General features: G+C 45.4%; 1 protein-coding gene across 3 annotated transcripts in view; it reads left to right on the forward strand.

Annotated features, from left to right (window-relative positions):
* KLHL3 (kelch like family member 3) overlaps positions 1-26,230 on the forward strand; it is a 117,276-nt gene that overhangs the window by 79,418 nt on the left and 11,628 nt on the right. For all 3 annotated transcript variants that reach the window (XM_078067472.1, XM_078067475.1, XM_078067474.1), the window contains 5 exons: positions 2,055-2,204; positions 17,355-17,472; positions 17,880-18,077; positions 19,557-19,658; positions 22,714-22,842. In XM_078067472.1, the coding sequence (XP_077923598.1) occupies positions 2,055-2,204; positions 17,355-17,472; positions 17,880-18,077; positions 19,557-19,658; positions 22,714-22,842 (697 nt within the window). The remainder of the gene's footprint in view (positions 1-2,054; positions 2,205-17,354; positions 17,473-17,879; positions 18,078-19,556; positions 19,659-22,713; positions 22,843-26,230) is intronic.

A 26,230-nucleotide genomic window follows, 5' to 3' on the forward strand; every position in this document is an offset into this window, starting at 1 on the left:
TTTTCAAAGGACTCTTTTCAGAACACCTCTGGAGTGTTTCATTAACACTCATTTGACCTTGAAACTTAAAACTAGTATAACCTGCTGCGGGTGGTTGATCTTGGTGGGTGAGGACACAGGGAAAGCCCTGGGCAGACCTGCACCAACACTGATTTCTGGGGAAGATGTTTTTGTTTGTTTGTTTTTTAACCAGTAACATTTATTAGGCTTTATTAATTATTGTGAAATGTAGATGTAATATGCTATATCTTAAATTTTTTTAAAATTGTGTTTATATATATAGTATAAAGTTCATCATTTTGGCCATTTTTAAGTGTACAATTCAGTGTACTAATTGTACTCGTCATGCTGTACAACCATCACTATATCCATTCTTAAAACTTTCTTGTCACCGCAAATTGAAACTCTGTATGGTGAAGCATTAACTCTCTGGAGGAACTTTTCATTCAAGCTGAATGCATTCTTTGGGAGAAGTAGCTGTTTAGGCATCATTTCACCTTCCATCCAAACTTTTGAAGCTATCTTCTCTTGGGGTGCCTGGGTGGCTCAGTCACTTGAGCCTCTGACTCTTGGTTTCTGCTCAGGTTGTGATCTCAGGGTTGTGAGATTGAACCCTGTGTCAGGCTCTGCACTCAGTGGGGAGTCTGCTTGTCCCTCTTCCTCCCCCTCTGCTCTTCCCCTTGTTTGTGCTCTCTCTCCCTGTCTCTCAAATAAATAAATAAAATCTTTAAAAAAGAAGATACTCTCTCACCCCTTTTAATTTTTTTAACTGATCCTAGAAGCTTATAATTTGTACCAACCTGGATCAGTCCTTCAGTGAGGGTGGAGTGAGTGGGGAAACCGTCCCCGAAAATGGGAGTGTTCCTGGGGATCACCTCTGGGGAAGGAGGTGCCCAGTGGTGACAGAGGCTCTATCATGCCAGTCCTTCTTTTCCTGCCAGCTCCAATGCTTCCGGGCAGGTGATGGCCTGGCCACATTTCTGTTTCTAGTTACAGGTGAGGCTCAGTGACGCCTTGTGCATGACCAGCTTGAGGGCTGAGGTAATTGAGGTGGGGAGGCCCTTCTCCTTCTCTGACTGGACTTGAGTGCCTCAGAGTCACAACCCTTGTCTTGTTCATCTTTTTCTTCCCAGAGTGTAGCCCCGGGCTGCCCAACAATGAGACATTCGATCTTTGTTAGTGTTGAATGAAATTGATCTCTCCTGCTAGCTCCTAAACACTCCAGCAAAGAAAATGTGAGGTGGCCTCTGAAGACCACACTACCCCTTATAGATACGCCACACGGCAATCTGACCTAGGCCAAAGGACAGAGATTTGAGAGTCAGAGCACCAGCATGGTTTCACCCTTGGTCTTGGTCATGAGATATTTTGGCTTATACATGCTGAGCATCTGCTTAGGTCCACATAGCTCTGCAGTATGTGAGGAAGCCATGGTTCCAGCTTAGATAGGGTCCAAGATGAAGTCAGTAGGTGGGACTTTGTGCAGGACATTCTTTCTGCTCTGGTATCACCACTCTGTTATAGAGCACCTCGTTGGCCAGTTTTGCCCCTGAGGCTTTCACTGTAAGACAATGGATGTGAATTCTTCTTGACTCTCGTCTTGTTTGACTCCATGCCTCCAAAGGTTGGCTGATGGGTCCTGCTCTCTTCCTCTTTCCCTCCCTCTCCTCTCAACTGTCTAACCATTTGCCCTAAACATTATAAGGCACTCAAACCAGGAGGAACGTGGATGAAGGCTTCAAGACAGCTAATTGTCCTTGTTTTGTGTAATTCCATTTAAGCCTACAAACTAACATACCAGTCAGACACAGCCAGTGAGGTTATATTCCTGTCTGTTTGATGCCAGAACTTAACCACTTACTCTACCGTGCTCTTGAAATGCAGGAGGTAGGCACTCAGTTGAAAGTCTGTGATCTTCCTTTTGGGGTCTGAGATGATGTGGTGGGTGTTTAAAGGAGTGTGGGAATACAGAAGTGACTCAGCCTTGGCGGGGGGCAGATTGGGAAATACGGCTGAGCTCTGCTCCTGGATCACCTGTGGGTTGTTACCTCCAGACGGTTGAAGAAGAAGCTTTGATAAAGAATAACAACACCTGTAAGGACTTCCTCATCGAGGCCATGAAATACCATCTGCTCCCTCTGGATCAGAGGCTCTTGATTAAGAACCCGAGGACCAAGCCCAGGACTCCAGTCAGCCTGCCCAAGGTAAGCCCCAGCCCAGTCAGTGCCAGCAGGCGGGACTGTGTTCTGGGCAAATGGCCTTCTGCTCCTGCCTCCAAGTCTAGCCTCACCCATGGCTGCCCTGCTTCTTGGTTGCATTTACGACCTAAGAGATGGAGTCTGCTGGTTCCTTTTAAATCTGCTGGTACCTCTCTCTTCCAGGGTCTTCCTTTCCTAAGAATTTCCAGGTAACCTCCAGAGTCACCAGGGAGTTTTGAAAATAACTCAGAGCTCTTTCCGCTCTCCTCCTTCTTTGTCCTGGGTTCTATTTCTTTTGGAAGCAGAGGAATGGCTGGGTGGCTCTTGATTTAGTGATGGTCCTACCAGTCCTCTTTCTAGGACATTATTTGAATCAGAATAGTTCTACTCTGGTCCTTTCTCTCACTGCAGAGCTCTACAGAACAATTAGGGCCACCAGATGTGTACTGGCTACCTTGGTTCCTTGCAAGGTCCTTCCCTTCTCTGGGTCTCCTGTCCTTCATCTGCAGAATGAAAGGTCCTGCACTAGCTGGTCTCTACAGCCCTTCCCAGTTTGGCATTCCAGTAGGCTGTCTAGGAGCCAAACATACTGACGTCTCAGGAAAGGTCCCAGCCACCCGAGGAGGAAAGGTGAGCAGATTGGAGTGAGTTGTGTTGACTCATTGACTGCACAGCAGGCAGCACCAGGGAAGTATTTAGGCCTTTGCTTTGTCCTCCTCCTCCTCTTCCTCCTCTTTGTGGCTGGCTGCCATACTCCCTGCCTGCTGCTTCCAGGAAGGTTTTCAAAGTGCTAGAGGAGCATGTTGTCTAAGACCAGATGTTTGGATTCTCTGCGGTCTGTGGTTCCTATCTCCACTCTGCTCTGTGACTCTGGGTCACGGAGAATTTAGTGAGTGCCATGTGAACGAAGGTTGTCCATATCCCACAAAAGAATAAAGGCCGCTGACATTTCCTGAGTGCTGCTTCTGTGTCAGGCAGTAAGCGGAGGGTCTCACACGTATATCCTCGAAACAGCCCTGTATGGGGGAGGCCGGGATCCTAGCTCTACACAGAGGAAACTGGAGGTCAGAGAGATGAAGTGAATTGCCCAAGGTCAACACAGCCAAGGTAGGAGAACCAGGGTTTGAGCTGGGTCTTTCTCCGCCTCCACACCTGTTCTGGGAACCCATACCATCCTGTACCTGGTTTCATCTTTGTAAACCTGAGCCTACATACCTACCTGTCTGCTTCCCGTTGCCTCCTACAGGTCAGAAGGGGCAGCCACAGGGCAAGGGCCTGGGTCCAGCTGGCCATGTGCCTTGTTGCATGTTGACACTTAGGTTTTCTTTTATTGAAGTATTGCATTGAAACTACTCCATATTTTTCAAAATGAAAATAACTTCAATTACAGAAATATATGCTCATTGTAGACTATTGAAAAGATACTGCCTTTTTGACATACAGTAAAAATCACCTGAAACTCCTCTACCCAGGGGCAATCACTGCTGTTCCCTTGGTGAATTTTCTTCCAGACATAGCTCTGTGCGCCTATTCATAAACAGATAAAAATGTACCCTTTTAGATAAATGGGATCTTGCTCCACAAATTGAAATCATTCTTTATCTCCTACTCAACAGACTGCTTTCATCCTTATCAGTATGGGTGAAATCAGCATTGAAATTATAATAGGTACATGATATTTAATTCTATTTATGTACCATTATTTATTTAACTGCCCTCTGTGGATGGGCCTTCTAATAATCTCCTTTTTTTATATTATAAACATTTCTGTGTCAAATATCCTTTAAAAGATGGCATCTTGTTTTAGTTTGCACTTCTTTCATTGTGAGTGACACTGATCTTGGTTTCCTATGATTATGGCCTCTGTATTTCTTGTTGGGGAAATTTTCTATGATGTCCTTTGCCCATTTTTCTATTGGACTATATGTTTTTTATTAACGGTTTTTAAGGGCTCTTTTTATTTTAAAGAGGTTAGGCCTTTGTATGTATTTCCAATATATATATATTTTAAAGATTTTATTTATTTATTTGAGAGAGAGAATGAGAGACAGAGCACGAGAGGGAAGAGGGTCAGAGGGAGAAGCAGACCCCCCGCTGAGCAGGGAGCCTGATGTGGGACTCGATCCCGGGACTCCAGGATCATGACCTGAGCTGAAGGCAGTCGCTTAACCAACTGAGCCACCCAGTCGCCCCTGTATTTCCAATATTTTTTCTTCATTTGCATTCTTCCTCTAAACTTACTTATAACATTTTTTTTTGAATCCCCAAAAACAATTTTGAGTAGTCAAATTGATCTTTTTCTTTAGAGCTTAGGTTTTACATCCTGCTTAGAAATGTTTTCCCTGCTCTGAGATGAAAAAAAAAAAGACCCCCATGTTTTCTACAAGTACTTTAATGATTTCTGGTTTTACATTCAAATCTTTGATGCACTTAGAATTTATTTTAGTGTAAGGAGTGAGGGTAAGAATCCAGCTTTATTTGTATGACAAATGATGAGCCGGTTGCCCCAAAGTCATATTATTGAATAATCTCCCTCCCCCTCTATTAATCTGAATACCACCTTTATTAGGACCTAAATTTCCACAAGCTTGAATACTGAGGTCTTGAGAATGCTGATTCTGAGGTGCAGTGCTGTTCTATGTGGAGGAGGCTTCTTCCATGCCAGGTTCTCAGCTGGCATTGTTGCATGTCTTGGTGACTTTTTTCTTTGGAAAAGGAGGTTCTTATCTTATATCAGGTTACTGACATCTTTTCCTGGGGAGTGTGTTCTGGTGCTAAGGAAATGCTGCACAGCTGGCCCAGTTTCTCTGTGTGGAGACCATACCCAGTGACCTTTCCCTTTCTAGATTCCACATCTAGCTTTTACCACACATACCTGCAAGAAGACAGTTTTAAAAATCAAAGCCAAGTTTGTGCCTGAGTCCCCACTCAGCATGCTGAGACCACTCCCCCCTTTCCAGATAATGAATCTATGGTTGAGAAACATCCACCCCTCTTTCAGGAGGCCAGAGTTGTCCTGCTGTCATCTCTACTCCTTAGGAACCACTCTTTTCAGAATGAAAATCTTTAGATTCTTGGACACCTAGACTTCTGCTGGCAACCAGAACCAAGACTTCTTGCGAATGAATCTGTTGGAGGGATTTTAAAAAAAGACATCGCTGCTCTTTGCCTCATTGTCCCCCTGACTTTAATCCTTGAATGGTTTAGGGTTATGTTGTCCAACCTGCTTCTCAAACTCTACTCTGTCACCATTGTTGGGGCACTTAAATTAGTGAGGGTATCCCCACTATGGGTTTGAGGAGTGGGGTGTGCTAAGGGAAACTATCACTTTGAGGATTATCAGGCAGTACATTATCTCATTAAATCATCACAATATTAGGGCGTTACTATTCATATCCCTGCTTTACTAAGTTTACTCAGAGAGGTTAAGTAACTTGCCCAGTTACACAGCTAGTAAGTGCAGAGCTGGGATTTAAGCCAAGGTCTGTTCCACTCCAGAGTCTGTGCTTTTTCTCTTATACCAGATTGCCTCCCAGGGACAGGTTTTCAGGTTTTGGTGGCAGATGAAAAAGATCCTTTTCTTTTCTTTATTATTTTTTTTAAATATCAAAATTACTTTAATTGAACCCTATAACATCCCATTCATCTCATGAAGAGATGCATTTCCAATACATTTACTACTTTTTATTTTCGAATTAAGACTTTATATTTTTAGAGCAGTTTTAGGATCACACTAAGATTGAGGGTAAGGTTAAGAGATTTCCCATATACCTTCTGCCCCCACACATGCATAGTTTTCCCCATTATCAACATCCCAGATTATTTTCTTTTAAATTCAGTTTTATTGAGGTATAATTTATACACAATAAAATTCACTCTTTTTAGGGATATAATTTGATGAATTTTGAGAAATGTATACAGTTATTTAACTACCATCCTAATCAAAATATGGAATATTTTAAGCACTCCAAAAGGTTCCCTTGTGCTGCTCTATAGTCAATCCCCTTCTTCTATCCTTAGGCCTTGGCAACTACTGATCTGATTTCTGTCCTTACAGTTTTGTCTTTTCTAGAATGTTATATAAATGAAATCATGCCATATGTAGCCTTTTGAGCTTGCCTTCTTTCTTTTAGCATAATGCTTTTGAGATTCATCCATGTTGTTGCATGTATAAAGAGTTCATTCCTTTTTATTGCTGAGTAATATTCCACTGTATGGACGTACCATAATTTGTTTATCGTTCACCTGTTGATGGACATTTGGGCGTCCATTTTTGGCTATTAAAATAAAGCTGTTTGAACATTCACTTACAGATCCCTGTGTGGACTTATATTTTAATTTCTCTTGGGTAAATACCTAGGAATAGGATTGCTGGGTTGTATGGTAAGTATATGTTTAATTTTATAAGAAATTGCTAAACTGTTTTTCAAGACAGCTGTACCATTATGTATTCCCATCAGCAATGCATGACAGTTCCAGTTACTCCACAGCCTTAACACTATTTTTATTATCTATTTTTAAAGATTTTTGCCACTGCAGTAGGCATGCGGTGGATCTCACTATGGTTTTAATTTACATTTCTCTAATGACTAATGATGTTGAGCATCTTTTCATGTGCTTATTTGCTGTCTCTATATCTTTTCTGGTGAAGCCTGTTCAAATTTTTTTTCCTTTAAAAAAATTGGGTTATTTTATTCTTACTGATTTCTAAGAGTCCTTTGTATGTTGTGGATGTAAGTCTGTTATCAAAATTGTATTTTGCAAATATTTTTTTCCCAACCTGTATCTTGTCTTTTCATTTTCTTAGAAGTATCTTTGGGAGAGCAGAATTTTAAAATTTTGTCAATTTTTTCCTGTTATGATTTATGTATTTTGTGTTTTATAAAAAATTCTTTGCATAATCTAAGATCACAAAGATTTTCTCCTATGCTTTTTTCCTAGAAATTTTAAAGTTTTAGGTTTTGCATTTGGGTCTATGATCCATTTTGAGATTTCTTTTTAATATGGTGTGTGAGGTAAGGGTCAAGGTTAATTTATTTTGTATTTGAATGTCCAGTTTTTTCCACAGCATTTATTAGAAAGATTCTCCTTTCTCCATTGCGTGGGTTTGGTACCTTTGTTGTAAATAATTGACTACATATGTGTTGGTCTATATCTGGATACTATTCTGTTCCTTTTATCTATTTGCCTATCTCTACACCAATACCATGTTGCTTTGACTACTAGCTTTATAGTGTCTTGAAATCAGGTAGTATGAGTCCTTCAGTTTTTTCTTTAGAGTTGTTTTGCCTATTCTAGGTACTTTGAATGTTCATTTATCTTTCAGAATCAGCTTGCCTATTTCTACAGAAAAGCCTTTGATAGGGATTGTGTTAAATTTTTAGGATCAGTTAGGGGGAATTCACATATTAACAATACAATAGTCCCCTCTTATCCTGGGAGGATATATTCCAAGACCCCCCATGAATGGCTGAAACCATGGATAGTATGGAACTCTATATATACTATTTTCTTCCTGTACCTAAATACGTCAGATCAACTTTAATTTATAAACTGGACACAGTAAAAGATTAATAGCAATAATTAGTGATAAAATAGAACAGTTGTAACAATATACTGTAATAAAATATGTATATATGTGGTTTCTTTCTCTCAAAACATCTTATTGTACTGACTCACCCTTTTTCTTGTGATGACAAGAGATGATAAAATGCCTATGAGGTGAGATGAAGTGAGGTGAATGACGTAGGCTACTATTGACCTTCTGACCATACGTCTGAAGGAGGATCATCTGCTTCTGGATCAAGATTGTTCATGGGTAACTGAAACTGTACAAAGCAAAACTGTGGATAAATGGGGGGGGTCTGTTATACTAATCTGATCCACTATCACAGTGTATATCTCCATTTATTTTTGTCTTCTTTAATTTCTCTTAGCAACATTTTACAGTTTTCAGCATATGGATCTTGTAGTTCTTTTGTTAGATTTATTCCTAGGTATTTCATAGTTTTTGATGCCCTTGTAAATGTTTTATGTTAAAGTCTCGTTTCTAATAGTTTATTGCTACTATGTAGAAATACAATTGATGAGAAAGACATTTAATGGAGGGGAGGTCAGGTTGGTGATGGCTTCATTAGTTTCTGAAAAGCAGGGGCAGTAGTTCCAGAAGGTGACCCTATGCCCTGGGCTAACACTTCAGGGAGGTATTCAGCATTCTCTTCTAGAGTGTTACCTCCTTCACTAAACTATAGGTTCCATGATGGCAGGCATTACTCATCTCTGTCCTTGGCACATAGCCTGGAGTCTGGCACAGAGTGAGCAATAGTAAAAGTTTACATGAATGAAAGATATACATATATGTGTGTGTGTGTGTGTGTGTGTGTGTGTGTGTAATATACATATATATGCATATTAAGATTTTATTTTGAAGTAATATCCACATCCACTGTGGGGCTCAAATTTACAACCCTGAGATTAAGAGTTGCACACTCTACTGAGCCAGCCAGGTGCCCTGAAAGAGATATATTTTTATTTTTATTTATTTTTATTTTTATTTTAAGATTTTATTTATTTGAGAGAGAGAGAGAGAGAAAGAGAGAGAATGCGCTGGTGAGGGGCAGAGGGAGAGGGAAAGAATCTCAAGTAGACGCCATGATGAGTACAGATCCAACATGGGGCTTGATCCCATGACCTTGAGATCATGACCTGGGCCAAAACCAAGAGTCAGATGCTTAACCAACTGAGCCACCCAGGTGCCCCAAGAGATATATTTTTATTTTATTATTTATTTATTATTTTTATTTTATTATTATTTTCTTTGGAGAGAGAGAGAGCATGAGATGGGGGAGAGTCAGAGGGAGAAGCAGACTCCCCACTGAGCAGGGAGCCCAATGCGGGGCCTCGATTCTGGGATCTGGGATCATGACCTGAGCTGCAGGCAGATGCTTAACCCACTGAGCCACCCAGGCACCCCAAGAGATATATTTTTAAAGAAGAAATAACCTCATAGAGATTTAGTATTGATCATTTCTGTCACCCCTGGTTGTTTTCTAATCCTGTCAGCATTCATACATGTGTTTTTGCATGGATGTAGTGAGGATTTATGCCCTACTTCCTATTCTCCTTTGATCACTAATGTAGATTGACCCTAGGACATGTGGCTCAGCCCACAGGTCCAATATCGAATGAATCTTGTTGTTGTTCCTGGGGAGTTAGATAGGTGGTGAAGCATTTAGATTAAAAAAATACCACCAGCAGTAAAGTAATAAACCATGATCCATGCATTAGGTCATTGATTTATTAATTCACTCATTCAACACACTTCCACTGAGAAGTCACTGCTTGCCCGGCGCTGGCCTTGGTGCTAGAGCCACAGAGCCTCATGTGAACTGGTCCCTTCCCCACAGTGCTCCAGACTCAGGGGAAGGAAGACAGACGTCAAAGGACAATTACAGTGGACCATGTAAGTGCCACAGTGGAGGTTCGGGCAGGACACTCTGGGAGCATGGAGAGGGGTGAGGGTTTGGAGAAAGCTTTCTGCAGGAGCTGAAACCCGAGCTATCTCCAAGGTCAAAAGGATGTTGTCTATGAGAGTGAACATCCAGAAACTGGTTTACGAGACTGCAAGAGAGGAAGGCTAGCTCATCACCTCGGATGGCCACTTAGAGTAAGTTGTACTTGGTGCTTTGTTCCTTCCCTGGGTTACTGTCCTTATCACCCAAGGATAGTTTTAGGATTGTTTAAATATGGTTTCCTTGTGTTTTAGACAAAGCACTTTATATACATTATTTTATCCTCATAACAACTCTGGAAGTTCTAATGTTGGAAGAAACTCTATGTTGGAGATTCAGTGGGGTGGAATGACTTGCCCGAGGCTCCACAGCTAAGTGGCAGTGTGAAGACTCGATCCAGGTCTGGCCGACTCAAAGCCTGTACTTTTTTTTTTTTTTAATAAATTTTTTTTTGAAGATTTTATTTATTTATTTGACACAGAGAGACAGAGTGAGAGAGGGAACACAAGCAGGGGGAGTGGGAGAGGGAGAAGCAGGCTTCCCGTGGAGCAGGGAACCCGATGTGGGGCTCGATCCCAGGACGCTGGGATCATGACCTGAGCCGAAGGCAGACGCTTAACGACTGAGCCACCCAGGCGCCCCTCAAAGCCTGTACTTTTTGACCACTACACAATACAACTCCACAATGATGAGCACAGCAGATAATGATGATAACCCCCCCAAATGTGAGCCCTCAGAATGTGCCAATCCCTGGGCTAAGTGATGTACATTTATTATCTCATAGGATTTATATAATTTTAATTATCCCCATTCTACACATGCGGAAATTGGATCTTGGGTTATGTCACCTACGCATTATGTATTAGTTATGTATTTCTGCATTACAAATTACCCTAACCTTGGTGGCTTAACACAGTACATGTTTATTATCTCAGTTTCCGTGGGCAGGAGTGCTGGAGTGGCTCTGCTGGGTCATCCTGGCTCAGGGCCTCTTGTAAAGTTGTAGTTGAGCTCTTGTTTAGGACTGTAGTCATCTCAAGGCTTGTTTGGGGTTGTGGGGTGGGGGGATCTGATTCTATGCTCACTGTTGGGGTTGCTTGTAGGCCTAAGTTCCTTACCCTCTGGGCCTCTCCATAGGCTGCCTGAGTGTCCTCACGACATGGAAGCTGGTTTCCCTTAGGGTGAGAGATTCTCTCGGAGGGCAGAGAGATTCTCTGGGAAGACAGAAGCTGTAGTCTTTTTATGACCTGTTCTCCAAGTGATGGGACATTGTATCTGCTGTATTTCGTCTGCTGGGTGCAAGTCCGTAAGTCCAGCCCACACTCAAGGGAAGGGGAAGTAAGTTCCATGTCTTGAGTGGAGGAGTCAGATAATTTGTTATGTATCTTTAAAGCACAGCTAGTAAATAGCTGAGCTGAGATTCAAACCCAGGAGGACTGACTCCAGACCCCGTAGTTTGAGCTGTTCTATTATATTGCCTCCATATTTCACAAAAGCATTTTTGCTGGGTACTCTGTGGAAAGAAACTCAATTCCTGCCCTCTGGGGACTTTTAAGAAGTCCTCTGAGAAAGTAAGGTAGAAATACACAAGTGGATGGGGGGCCTGGGTGGCTTTGTCACTTAAGCTTCCGACTTTTGATCTCAGCTCAGGTCTTGATCTCAGGGTCATGAGTTCAAGCTCCATGCTGGGTGTGGAGCCTACTTAAAAAAAAAAAAAAAAAAGAAATACATAAGTAGCCAAATAAGTAGAGGGAGAGAAGTAAGGAAATAATTGGACTAGTTGAAGGAACAGCCACAGGAATTGCAAGGGCAGGCTAGTTTGGGCTTTCATGAATTCAGTCCAGATAGGCTTTCTGACTGAGCCCACTTTGTGAAACACAGCAGTGGAGAGAGAGTTGCCCTGTCTTCAGCAATTCTCAGCAGCGAGCTCTGTTTGCCAGCCAATCCCCTCCTCAAAAGAAATGGGACTCTGCCTGGAGATAGCTATAGAGGCTAATGAGAGTGTTTTTTCCTGAGCCATATACGCACAGATCATACTGACACATTCAAGCCGGAACAGCTAATAGCATCATCTGGGCTCCCACACATTCACCACCCAGCACTTCCCTGAGCCTGGGTTGCCATGGACAACCAGAGGCTGTCTCCCAGTCTCTCAAAACACTCCTACGTAACCCTGTTCCACAGATGGCAGCAGAGAAATGAGGTCCCAGCAAGATGCAAATGAACCTTTGGAGATGTACTGAGCCTGGCACTTTTCACTGTCATTTCAGTTCAAGTGACATCTCTATTCAACTCTTTAAAAATGACACTGAAAAACCATTTGGGCCAGAAGTAGGCGGCTTCCTCCTGAGTTGGGCTGTCCTGCTTTCAATAGATGGCGCTGGAAACAAGGCCCTGGGCAGGGTGGGTAGGGTGACTTCTCAGCTGGGCCAGGCCCCTGGGTGGGCACTGCTCCTCTTCCATCGTGATCCTTCAGATGGACCCAGGCCACACCTAGAAAACACCCTGGGGTCCTGAAAAAGCCCCATCATCACCCTGGAATTAGTGGGGCTCAGTCTCCTATTCACAGATCACAGGTGTCCTTTTCTACCATTTATGGGGAGTCTGTTTTTTAACAACTGCTTTAAACAATAGTAATGATGCTGGTGTCAATTGAATAATAGAAGCTAACATTTAGTGTGTGTGATGTACCAAGCTGTGTGCTACGTGCTTTGTGTCCTTTAAGGCTCCTGACACCCATGAGAGAAACATCCTATTATCCTGATAATACAGGTAATGAAAGTGAGTTTGGCAAAGTTAAATTTCTTGCCCATGGTCACACAGCTATTTAGTGACTAGGCTGATACCTGAGCCCAGATGTGTCTGACTCCAAAATCCATATTCCCACTCCTTCTCCCTCCCCTGGGTCTTGCTCTCACATTGCTGGTTCTCCACCCGCCACACTGTCTCTGCACTTTGGCTGTCGGTTCTTGCCTCGAGCACCTGTTGCTCAGGAACCTGCTGGGACAAGTCTTCTGCCTCGACCTCGACATGCTCCTTCGGATGAATTGGTGTTAGCCCTGCGGCCCCACGCACCAGGGTAAGAGAGACTCTCGCTTCCTGCCCTGGCCCGAGGGACCGACTGGCTGGGCCTGCCTTCTGCCCAGCTCACCGGTCATGGAAGAGAGTTTGGACACACCCTCCACTCTTGCCTGATGAAAAAAGTTTACAGAGCCCAGATCGTTCCTCTCACCATAGTGGAGAGTCTAATGATTTAGAGGTTAGGGTCGTGACTGACAGGTGAGCCAGAAAGCTCTGCTCTGTTCCCCTACTGCACCTGTCCCTGGCTAGTCTCGGGTACCAGGTACCTCATGGCTCTCACACAGACTAGTTGTCATACTCATACATGCCTTCACTTCCCCCGGCACGGTGCTGCGGTCTAAATCCTCCATGGAAGGAGACAGCCGTATATATTTATTTAAAAACCATCTTGTTAGGCTGGGAGTGAAATTTCCTTCCTAAGGAATCAGGTAGTCTTTCCATGATCTCACTAAGCTCCCTACAATAAATGGCCATTGGACTTTCCAAAATGAGAGTGTTTCCCTTGGGGGTTGTCCAACAGCCTTGCCGCCCACGGTTGAGTCTGGCTCACCTGTATTCTGTCAACCAGAATTCTCCATCCACCAGAACTTCTGCAGCCTTCAACACCGTGGCTCTTGAGACTTGGGGTTAGGACCCTGCGGTGTGCTGCCAGACTCCCAAGTACACTGCACTTCTTGAACATGAGTGAATTGTGTTTGGTCTAGCATAATTGTTAGCCTGGAACCAGTTCTTTATTGTGATGCCTGTATGACCCCTGGTAGTTCTTTCTCAGGGTTACCTTAAAGGATACATGTTAAAAATAGCAATCATTTAGCTGATCGGACTCAGTAATTTCTATTATTGGCATTACAAGTCTTCAGTAAATTGGGACTCAGGGGTGTGGGGGACAGAAAGAAATATGCTTGGGAAACATCCTGGGCCTGAGTTTTTCTGGAAATGTAAAATGAGGGCTTGCAGGAAAGAACTGTTTAATTGTCTTCATGCCCTGACATCTTACGGTCTTCCTAAGTAGCTAGAGGTTTATAATTTTAGAGATGTCATGCATGTAGACTCGGGGGAGTACTCATTTTTGTCTAATTGGTTGCTAAGATCAGGTATCTATGGAAACAGTCTTCCGTTAGTATTCAAGATAGGAAATGTATTTCTTTTACTCTGCACGATTACACGAGTATAGCGTTCCTTGTGTGATGGCTTCTTGCAAGGCCTGCCATAGAAATTGGATTTCTTAGGCCTGTGAAAGAAGCAGAAGGTACACCTTCTCCTCCCCCTGCCTTGAGCTACCTCTGCATCTTCAGAAACCAATGGTCCTACCCCACAAAACCTCATAATTACTCTTCCCAGATTATTGTACAAGTTGAATATTAAAAGTCATGTCTCAGCAGTGGCTTTATAAACTCCAAGGCAAGTTTATTTTCAAAACCTTGTTCTGTATTACTTTTGTCTTTCTACTCAGGTTTTACCTTACCATTGACATTTTTTTGCATTTGTATAATGTGTTTCTGTGTGACTCTGAAAATTCTCAGAGATGAGTACTGGATTTTCTCCAGTACGAATATACCTCCCTACCCCCGGCATAAGATGGTTTCTGGGGCATGGTGAGGTTCCTTGAAAGCTTTGCCTTTATTTTGTTTTATTTTTTAAAATTTTATTTACTGAGGAAGCCTGTTAACTTGTACAGGGAATAAGCAGTCTTTCTCCTGGTGGTTGAGTGAAAAGATGGGAAAAGTTCTCTTTTTATTTATTTTTTTTCCTCTCAAATTCTGTCTCCAGAATTGTAATCTAGTGTCCAACATATCTTAATCCCAGAAAGTGACATTCTAGACCGTGTATTTTCTTCCATTTGACTCTGTATTTTTTGGTTTGGCTTTTTGCATATGCTACTAACCATTCGTTTGTTCCTTATTCCAAGTATCTGAGTCCTACTTTTACCTGACACCATGAGGCCCTAGGATTATCTTGGTGATTGAGGTAGATACATTTTCTGTCCTGGCCAGGGTCACCATCTCACCAGGGAGACAAGGTAGCCAGGCAGTTACAGCACAATTTGGGGCAGTTTTAATGAGAGAACCCAGGGCATGTGTGATCGCAGAGAAGGGACAGTAACTCAGATGTGAGATCAGAGAAGTCCTCTTGGAGGAGGTGACACTTGGTCAACTGACACCTGAAAGATAAGCATGTGTTAGAGCAGAGGGATCCAGACAGGGGAAAGAATGTTTCATGGAGAGGGAACAGAAGGTGTTGAGTGCCTGAGGTGTTTGCAGAAAGAAAACTAAAACCTGGTTTTGTTCTTACTTAGTCCCCCAAACCAGATTTCATAGAAAATTATCACAGTATTGTGCCTTCGCTTTAGCTTTACCAACTCAAAACCAGAAGGACAGTGCGCGTTCTAGGCATGTTTAAGAATGTGCGGCAAGTCACTGGGCCCCGGAGGAGTAAGGTGGGCATAGTCTGAGTTTGCCAAGAGGCTGTGTTCTTTAACATCCCCCTTAAACTGTTCTTGGATGCCTAAGCAAAGAATTACAGAAGGGAAGTAATGTCGAATTCAGCTTTTCTCTGACAAGGGCCCCTCTTGACACAGAGCAGCAGACCCCCTGAGCTGCCTAATGGAGAGTCAAATGTAGAATGTTTATTTCCAGAAGTAGTCACAGTAGCTCTAAGCTTGGACCGTGTGTCCTGGGTTCCTATGGAATGTTCCAGAAGTCAGAAGTGACTTCTGAGTTTTTGAACATTGGACACCCACATTTGACCACAGACGGCTGTGACCACGCATGTGGGCAGTGGGTGAGCCTGGATCTGGAATCTTGGGGCATAAATGGTGGATGAGCACTAGTTGTCGGCTCCAGTTCTGCCTCCTGGTGTAGATGCTGTTCATCTGAGGCATGTACTCTTGGGAGCTCACATAGATTTTGATCATCACTCCTCTCCCCAAACATTTGTTGTGGAGAAGTAAAAGTACTATGGTAGTTCATAATGGCAGAAATTGTTAATGGAACATCAGCAAACCCTGTGGTCCAAGGGTGAAAACAGTAGTTATCAAAGTATGAATCTTGGAATAGCAGCATCAACCTCAACCAGGAACTTGTTAGAAATGCCCATTCTCTGTCCCACTCCAGACCTGCTGAATCAGCACCTCTGGCAGGGGCCCAATAATTTGTGTCTTAACAACCCACCAGGTGATTCTGATGCACACTGAAGCTTGAGAAACATAGGAGTAAATAATACAAGCTACATCCTGAGACTCCTACTGATGGGCTGCCTGTGATTCCCACCCCTTTCTTGCCACAGAAGAAGGCATCTTGGAATGCCAGTGAGCGTGATGTCCTAATGGGGGCGGCCATGAATTTGCACAAGTTTATTAAAATGTGTACACTATTGTTAACTTGGCTACTTTATTCTTTATTGATGAATAACGTGTGACAAAAATCTCGGCAACAGGGATACCACAGTTAAATGCTGTGGTTCTGTTACTATAGCTGGACCAGTGGCTTTCATTCTTTCTTTCTTTCTTTTCTGATGATACCCTACAATAAGAAATACGTTTAAATTGTTATCCAGGAGACACCTACATGTGTGTATAACCCCAACAAGTGTTTCATGAAGTAACACCCTTATTATATTTTCTGTGCTGCTCTATTAAAAGTATGCCGGTTGCAATGCATAAAATTCTTCTCATGACCCACTCATGAAATGTGACCTACGGTTTGAAAAACATGGATATAATGAGCTGTCTTTGCGTGGACCCTGCCTCTGGAGCAGGAGAGGGGTGGGGCTGCCTTCACCTCCAAGTCAGGTAGACTTGGTTTTCGGTCTCTGTTCTGCTGCTCTCAGCTGTGTGACCTTAGGCAATTTACTTATGTTCTCTGAGCTTTAACTTCCTCATCTGTCAATATGGATAAAGCTCCCTCATGGGGTTTTGGTGACACGTAAATGACAACACATTTCACATGGTGACTGGCACTGGTAGCCACTACCATACTTGTGGGAACAGTATTGTTAGCACTGTTTTTCAGAGCATCATCAGTTACATACATTTCTGTGGTCACTACCCCAAAGCAGTCTTTCACAGTTTTGCCCCAGACTACAATGAGTAAGTGTTCCCTGTAGTCTGTGTATTCAGAAATATTTTTGAGGTAATTTTCTCCTCAAAATGCATCCAAGTTCTGCACTCTATTCCAAAATAGATTCAAGTTTTGATATATATTTTGGAATATTTTGTTTTGATACAAAATTTCATCCCCCCGGCCCAAATCCTTGAGGGCAGTGAGATTGTAGAGCATGCCCTGAGTGGCTACACGTACCACCAGCAAAGCCCTGAGCATAGGTATTTGGGAAGTGTAGACCTTAGGATGGTGTTTCTGTGGCAAGATGTCCTTGTTAGACTTTTCTTGAATCGTCCTGTTTGTTGGTGATTCGGGGTAGCATCTCCATGTATGTAACTCTGTGAACTGGCATGTCAGGTCACTCATGGACCCTGGGCAGTTGGCGTGTGCAAGGACCAGGGATTGATCACACATGCATCCATTAGCTGGGGAGACCCAGCTAATGTCTGTTTGTTTTTCTGGAGGTCATGATTGTGGTTGGTGGCCAGGCCCCCAAGGCGATCCGCAGCGTGGAATGCTATGATTTCGAAGAGGACCGGTGGGACCAGATTGCTGAGCTTCCCTCCAGGAGATGCAGAGCAGGTGAGCGGCACCATCTGTCATTTTGCAGCCTGCCTTTCCCCAGCTTGTCTCTGCTTACTGCCGGAAACCCTCCCCTGCTCCTTGTGTCCACAAACATCTATGCATTTACAGACTCTCCTCCTCTCCCTTCTCCACTCGCCCGATTTCTGGCTGCCCCTTCTGGGGTCGGTTCTTATGTGCTCAGGGACTTCACGCTAGGACACGTATTTGCTTGAATCAAACAGCATTGGAAAAGCATATATGGATAGAAATCCAGTGAGCCCCATGAACACTTCCAGTTCTGTAAAGTTGGAGGTCACTGTGGTGAATTATTCATGTGACTGCCTGGCTCCCCTGTTGTCACATCGTCACCGCGTGAGTGATCAGCCGCCTGAGATGACCTCCATGCCTTGGTTTCCTGTGCGCAGGTGTGGTGTTCATGGCTGGTCACGTGTATGCTGTGGGCGGGTTTAATGGCTCGCTGCGAGTGCGAACCGTGGATGTGTATGACGGGGTGAAGGACCAGTGGACATCCATCGCCAGCATGCAAGAGCGCCGGAGCACTCTGGGTGCGGCTGTACTCAATGACCTGCTCTACGCCGTGGGGGGCTTTGATGGCAGTACTGGTAGGTCTCCCAGCCTGGGACGTGCCCTCAGTGCAACCCTGGTTGCTCAGCCAGTTCTTGGGCCAACCTTCTGTCCATCCATAGCTCCTTCCTCAACAGCATACTCATCCTGCCTCACCTCCTGCCTTGCTTGCCAGAGCCAGGCCTTCCTATACACAGGATATGTAACTGCCCACATGCTATCATTTCTAGGACTCTAGGAAGGATCCTGCGCTCAGAAGAGGTCCTTTTCGCCTCTCTGTTATATGGGAACCCATTTTTTCGAAAGACAAGACTTAGAAAGAGAGCATGCTCAGCTGCAGGGTATCTCAGGACTGTCCGAAGCCTCTGCTGGATGGACAAGAGAGCTGGGGTTCAGCCATGGGAGAGACCTGGCTCGGGCCCTGCCATCTTTGTCCGTTGCCTTTTTACTGTCCCAAGAAGCTTTGCCTGGCTGTGTCACTGCAGGAGCGTCCCCTTGCTCCTGGCTTCTGTGTCACTTGAGAGTTCAAATCAGAAACTACAAATAGATGTGGACTTGGAGAAATTATCTCATCTCTCCTATGCCTCCAGGTGAAAGTCTCTGTAGACAGTAACTCTGTTACTGAAATGCCCACAGGGATGTGGAAAACAATATTTTTTACTTCCCTGAATTTTCATTTGTGTCTTTACCACTTGGTAACCTTTCCCAGTCTTCTCTTTGCCTCACTCATAAAATTCCAGGGTCTGCAGTTCCTCCAGGGGCTGCTTGTAGTGGGTAGGACCTGAGTAATAAAGAGAAAAAAAGGGAGTGGAGCGTTGTTTCTTTTAGAAATTGCTCTAAGCTGCAAGTAGAAAACCTCACCAAACTGTGGCTGAAACAATTGAGAGGTAACTGTTTTACCCATGAAACAAGGAGTCTGGAAGTTGGCAGTTGCTCACTTCATCCCCTTGCTCAAGAATATTGGGGCCAAGCTCTTTAAACGTCCCTTGGCTATATCCTCCTGATCATAAGATGGCTGTTACAGCTCCAGCCAGCACACTGGTATTCCAGGTAGCAGCAAGCAGGTTGGTGTTGCACCTATATCAGAAAAACAAAGACTATTTCAGAAATGCCCATGAGACTTCTGCTTGGGCTTCATTGACTGGGTCACCCCTAGGGAGGCTGGGAAGGTAAGTGTTGAGATTTCTAGTTTCTAATGTAGAGGAAGAGAAGGGAAAAGAAGGTGTTCGGTGAGGCAACCTCCTATTTTCCCTCCATTCTGTAGGTGTAACAGTTTACATTTGCAGGGCAGTTCTGTTGCACCCCCGTGTCCTCTCATGACCCGCCCTGAGTCAGGCCTCAGTGGACCTCTCAGGTACTCACTGTAGATGTGCTTCAGGGAGGTGCCCCAGACCACATGGCAAGGGAGAGGAGGTGCTGAGCCTCACAAGTGGGTTTCTCACCCTCTCCCAGCCTCACTTGGGCACACTGGGTGAGGCCTGGCACCGTAGAATCCTCATGAGTCTCTTGTCTCCCAGGCCTAGCGTCCGTGGAAGCCTACAGCTACAAGACCAACGAGTGGTTCTTCGTGGCCCCGATGAACACGCGGCGGAGCAGCGTGGGTGTGGGTGTCGTGGAGGGTAAGGAACGGCAGGGGGCAGCCGCCCATCCGTGCCCCAGCCCATGGGTCTTGTCCTAGTGCCCTGGCCCTGTTCCTCCCATCACGGCTCTGAGTCAGGTACCAGCATCCTGACAGAATAGGTGAGGAGGGTTGAGGCGCAGAGAAGTGCAGCTACTGGCTCGAGGCTAGCGGGTGGCCCGCCGTGTTGGGAAGAGTAAGAGGAGCCTAAGGGGGAACACTGGCCTGTCCCTTTGGCTACTTGTCACCAGTTTTGTCGCAGGTTGAGGAATCTAGAGTTAACATATAACCTGGGAGTATAATGTGGTGGGGGTCAGAGTTCATTTTGTTTAATTTTGTCCTCCTGTTCCTCTGTTGACCATTAACACATGAACAGAGCCTTGAGTGAGGTGGGCATTTCTTCCCAGGTCTGATTACTGTCACTGCAGGACAGGTGGGTGGGAGAGTCCTGCTCTCGTCAGGAAGAGTGTGTGGGTGAGGCGGGTGGGAGGGATGAGGTCTGGGGCCCAGTTAGACAGGGCTCTGTAGTTTATAAAGGGCTCTTTTATATACAAATTTTGTTCCCTAAACCTTTTGAAGGAGATAGGCAGGGCTTAGATTTTCTCCATTCTGCAGATGGGGACGTGGAGTGCCAGAGGGACACGTGCTGTGCCCATTGGTCAATAGCACAGCCAGTCCTTAACCCCGGGTCTTCTGACTCCCAACTCAGGGCTTTTTCCATTATGCTACACTCTTTCAGACCATTAGCAAATGCTAATAGGGAGTTTTATAAATACGTGTGAATTCAGTGTATTAAAGCATAGAGTATGAGTTAGACAAAAATATTATCCTTTGTAGGACAACACTGATTCATTAGCCTGTCCTGAAAGGGAATTTAGCTGGAATATCTGTGCATTTAGACTTGTATGCAGACATTCTCTCTCTCTCATGTGCGCCCCCAAGAACACACGTACTTGCTTTGGGGAGAGTGTAATGTGCAGCGATTAGACATTAACAGAAATATTCTTTTCTCTCCCTGCTTTTCTTGGTTTGTACCAGTATTACATAAATTTCCATTTAAAAGTACATATCATTCTAACATACTAAATAAGTCATCTTGGGGAGTGCAAGGATTTTGTCCTCCTATCAAGATAAATTGTTTTTTTTGCAATCTCATCCTCCTGGTGGAACAGAAATTGATTTGTCTGCCAAATGTAAGTGCTTTGTCTAGCCACCTTCCCATTTCCCCCACCTTGTTCCTCAGCCAGGAATATCAAACAATAGAGTAGGGGTTAAAAATAGCAAGTCCCTGTTAATAGACTCAAGGAGAAACCTTGAGTGGGTATTTTTGCAGCTGACGCAAGGTTGAGATGGTTGGTGGGGGTTCGAGAAGTTGCCTCCGTGGTAGTGCTTTGAAATACTCCCCTTGACAAGGGCTCCCGGGAGCACGTTCTGTGTGGGAGGAATGCTGTCTTGTAGAGTGCCTGTTGCCACAGAGGGCAGCCTGGCGATGTGTTGATCTTGTGCATCCTGACTTTGAAGCCCTTTGGCTGTGGGTCACCCTGGGGCAGCAGAGGGTCCTCCTCACAGCGCTTAGGAGAATGTTTCAGGAGGATCTCATGGGGCCTCTGCTTGCCTGTGGCCTTGTAGTTTCGGCTCTCCACTTTGTCACAGTACTCTCCTCCTTCTCCCTGTCTCCTTCCATGGCTGCCTGGTCTCAATGACTCTGGGGTTGCCCTCGGGAGATTCTCATCTCCTCTACACCCCAGGCCTTCCTCCTCCCTGAGCGACTTAGGCTTTGGCGAGTGGTGGGCAGCTGGGTGGGTAGGTGGTTGTGTCCTGGCCAGCGCACGTCGCAGGAGCACCCTGGACCCTGGAAGAGCTTCTGGATCAGGCATTTTTCTTCTGGCTTAGATGAGGGCAGAACTGGGGAGGAGGGGTCCCTTTCTTTTAGAAGCTCCACTGGAGAGGACTCTGGGGCAGAAAACAAAACCAGCCTCAATGACAGAGGAAGAAATAATTTTACATTTGATACGTCAATAGTCATGATGGTCCAGCACAGTTTTGAGCCTCTTTCTAACTTAAAAGAATTGCAGACTTCCAAATAATAGTTGTACTTTCGTTATCTCTCCCTTAGTAAAGCACATAGTGACAAAAAAACCTCTTTTAGTTAGTAACTCTATTAAGTGGATTTGCACTGGGCGGTGTTCATTTGGTCTACAGCTAGTGTTTAAGATCTTTGTTATAACTCACTTGTTCCCCATCGGTCTATGGCCCACAGGTGAGGTAGGACTTCCCCTGCCACACACACACACACACACACACACACACACACACACACACACAGGCACTCGGTGGAGGGGGAGGGTAGAGAGAGGGGGAGGAAGGGAGGGAGGGATGGTGGGAGGGAGCGAGAGGAGACCCTCCATATTTTAATCTCTGCTCTGGGAGCGCTCTCATGCCAATTTCCTGCCCCTTGTCCAGCCTCATGCCCAGCTCCAGGCAGAAATGATGCTTTTGGGTAGCAGCTTACAGTATTTTTATTTAAAAAATGGGTAGTGGTGTTTCAGGGATCTTGTGCATGGCTCCAAGCCATCCACATGCCCCATTTGCTGGCATTGTGGACACAGCACACGACTGATGGTGAAGACAGGGATTGAGTTCTCACTGAAGAATATTTTCCCATATTTGTTTTGTCTGCTCTTGTGAGCCTTTAGCCAGAAAGTCAGCCTGCCTGCCTGTAGCTGGGGCCCTCTAGCTTTTCCTGTCTTTGTCGCCTTATTCTGGAGAAGTTCTCATGTAGTGCACTGGCAAGAGTAGGCTGAGCCCCAGAGAAGCCAGGCCGTAGCTTTGCATGACTATTTAGGGTGCTGATTTAGAAGGTTGCTCAGTACTGCTTCAGGGAGCCTCATGGCTTACAAGGAAGTAGAAGGCAGATATGTGAAGAATGCCTAGTCTGGTTTGTGGTTCCTCTGGAGGAAAGGGACCCTGAACCTCTGATGGAGGTGAAGGTGCCCCCCGCGAGTTAAAGATGGAGTTTCAGCCGGCACCACCCTCAGCCACTGCGTCTGTTGCAGGGAAGCTGTATGCTGTCGGGGGTTATGATGGGGCTTCCCGCCAGTGCCTGAGCACCGTGGAGCAGTACAACCCGGCAACCAATGAGTGGACGTACGTGGCAGACATGAGCACCCGCCGCAGTGGTGCAGGTACGGGGGGAGCCTCAGGGCGCGGGCTGTGTCTGATCTGCTCTCAGGTGGGCCTGGAGACCAGCAGGTGCACATTCTACCTTATTTTACCTTCTTTCCTTTTAATGTCTGTGATCCCACTGGCACCTTCGTAGCTCAACACGAGCCCCTCCCAGGGGATATTCTCTTCGCCGTCATCCCTTCCATTTCCATGGAGACATCTGCATCCCTGGAAAGTGAAGGCTCACTATGTGCCATGTGCTGTCCCAATAAGCACCTTCTGTACTTGAATTTATTTAATCCTCACCACCGCCCTAAGAGGTAGACACAACATTAACTCCACTCAACAGAAAGTAAGTTGATCAGGGGGCGAGTAATTTGCCCAAGGTCATATAACTGGTAGTTCGTCTCCAAACTCAGCTTCATCTCCAAAGTTAGCATTTTTGGCCTCTAAATTATTACAGCCTCATTCTTAGGCAGTAGTAGGGTGAGCACGGCTGTCCCAGTCTTGGCGGATGAAATTAAAGCCTGCCTGTCTGGGGTCTCTGTCTTGGGGGTTGAAAGCCAAGCTGTCGGTGTTCCTGTTTGGAGATAAACTTCTCTCTCTGCCTGCCCTCCCCCCCACCCCCGTGCCCTCTTCCGCGCATGGAAAGGGAAGGCCTTCACAAGTGTGGCTCACTTCTGAATCCTGTGGGAAGACTAGGGGCCGTGTGCTCCTTGGGGATTTTCCAGGAAGTGGAACAACAGCCCCCATCATCTTAGAGGCCCAAAGAAAGGGTCTGAGAGGACAGACAGAGGCACTGGACACTGGACACTGGGCCCTGGCTCTCCGTTCTCATTCTGTTGGGGGTGGTGAGTGTTGACCAGCCTGGGCCTGGTGGGAAGGTTGTGTGACGTCCACGAAGGGAAGCTGCCTTTGGGAGTTTTCATCCACAATGCTCTTCCTTTCTCTTTTGTGTTTTTTAAAATTGAGGTGTAACTGACATACAACACTATATTAGTTTCAGGTATACCACATTATTACTTGGTATTTGTATATATTATGAAATGATCACCACATACATGAACATCAGTTACCACACATAGCCACAAAATTTTTTTTCCTCGTGATGAGAACTTTTAAGATCTACTTTCTTAGCAACTTTTCAAATGTGAAATGCAGTATTATTAATTGTAGTTGCCATGTGGTATAGGACATCCCCATGACTTTTTTATTTTATAACTGCAAGTTTGTACCTTTTGACCACCTTCACCCTTTTGGCCCACCCTCTAGTTCCCTGCCCTTGGCTACCATCAGTCTGTTCTCTATACTGTGAGCTTTGATTTTTTTTTTTTTTTAAGACTCCGCATATACGTGGAGATCATCTGATATTTTCTCTGTCTGACTTATTTTACTTAGTATAATGCCTTCAAGGTCTTTCTTTTATATATGTATTTTTTTCTTCTTTGTATTTTTGAAGATTGAATTGTGATCTCACTTTATAGTACCAAACACACGACCACTTCTTCAGCATTCCTTAAAAATCATGCTGTTTTAATATTATTCAAAAACCTTTGTGTGCTTGCTAGTTAGAAAAGAAAAAGAAAGGTGTATGGTCCCATTTAAGAAGCATTTGTGTTTGGAATGCTATTTTTAGTGGGCTTGTTTCTGCTGATTCTGACCAGTTGGCCCTTCCTGAAAAGAACATGGAGCAAATGCCTGAAGTCAGGACACCTCTGCTTCAGTGCTGGGTCTGCTCGAACTTGCCTTGTGACCTTGAGCCTGTCCCTTCCCCTGTTCTGGCTTCTGATTCCTCAAATGTGAAATGAGTGGGTGGTAGTGGGAGTTCCTTCGGGGCCAGTGCAGTTCACACATCTCGTGGCTCCTCTCCCTTCACAGAGCTCTTTCAGTAATTGTGGTTTATGGAGTCTTGGTAGAGTTGTCTTTGTACCTCCTAGGAATCCTCTGTGACTTGAGGTGTGAGAGCAAGTTCAAAGCTCAAGGATGTAGGGACAGTTCGGGAGGAGTGGGGCAGCCCCGAGATGGGGGCTGCTTCTAGGGATGTCTCCAGCAGAAAGGGTGGAGGGGCAGCCCCGTGTGGAGCTACTAGGAGACCTGCCTCAGCTGCCCTAGATCTGCCTCTGGAGGCCAACCGCTGTCTCGGACAGGCTTCCCAGGGGTTGTTGCTGTGTGGAGTTCACCTGAGCTGCTCTTACCTTTACCTGGGCTAGAGGTCCTCGACGGTGGCATCTCTTCTGCCTGTGTCCCTGGGTGAACTCAATTTAGGGGATGCTCTCTCTCCCAGAGGTGGACTCTTTACTCACCTTACTGTCAGAGCCCTGGCATCAGGCTCCCAGGTCAGCTTTCATTTCGTGCTTCGTGTCCCTGAGATTTGGGAAAGCCGCGCCTCTGGAGTGCAGAACCCACATACTTGTGATGGTGGGTGTTCTCTGGTGGCTGAAGACTCAAAGACTCTGGCCTCTGGCTGCCTCTGGCCCTTTGAAGTGCCAGGAGCCCCCGTGGCTCAGGGTCCAGGAAACGTCTGTGTGAACATTTGTGGAAGAGGCTACAGAAGGGCAAGGGGGACCCTGAGGGCCTGGAACGCTGCTTGCTTCTTCAGTAGGGCGTGAGCCATGCTAGCAGATGGTTGGGAGGGTAAAGAGTCCATCTCTGGGACCCAGGCTGAGCTAGATCCTGCTGAGCGTGCAAGAGGGGCCATGAGGCTGCTTTGGAACACACTGAGTTGTCGTTAAGCCCAGGCCTGCTAGCTAGCCGTTGTTGATACAACACCACCATCTGCTGTTAGGTTCAGGCAACTGTGAGGAACCGCTAGCACGCCAGCATAATTGCTAGATGGCATTTTACATACTGCGTCATTCAAACAATAAACCCAGTACCGTCAGGCCCAGGAAAACAGATGAGACAAGACAGACAGGGTCCTTGTCCACGGGAAGCTTATATCCTAGAAGCCAAGCGGTCGGGTCTGACGCCTGGCTGCACATCCCCAAATCACCTGAGGTCCTTGTTCTGATTCCCAGCCAGGGTCTCTGGGAGTGAGGCTCTGGAATCTCTCTTTTCAAAATCTCCCCACCTGATTGAGATGCAGCCTGTGGTGGGGCGGAGTAGTCCGTGGTCCCCTGGAGCTACCCATGCAGTCCAGCTCCCTCGCTTTGCAGAGTGGAGAACTGAGGCCTACAAAGGGCAAGTTAGAGACACAGATCCAGACCCCACGTGTCCTGGCCACCAGGTCTGTTGCTCTTTCGGGGGTCCTGTGCCACCCTCCTTCCTGCTGGCTTTGACTCCTGTGACTTGCATGAAAGGATTTTAAAAGGTTATTCTAAATCCTGTCGGCGATGCCATTCTTTGGCTCAGGCCTCTCAACATCAGGAGTGATGGAAGGCCTCCCTCCCCAGCAAGCTGAGAGGAGAG

Source organism: Halichoerus grypus, chromosome 2, assembly GCF_964656455.1.
Source record: "Halichoerus grypus chromosome 2, mHalGry1.hap1.1, whole genome shotgun sequence".
NCBI classification, from domain to species: domain Eukaryota; kingdom Metazoa; phylum Chordata; class Mammalia; order Carnivora; family Phocidae; genus Halichoerus; species Halichoerus grypus.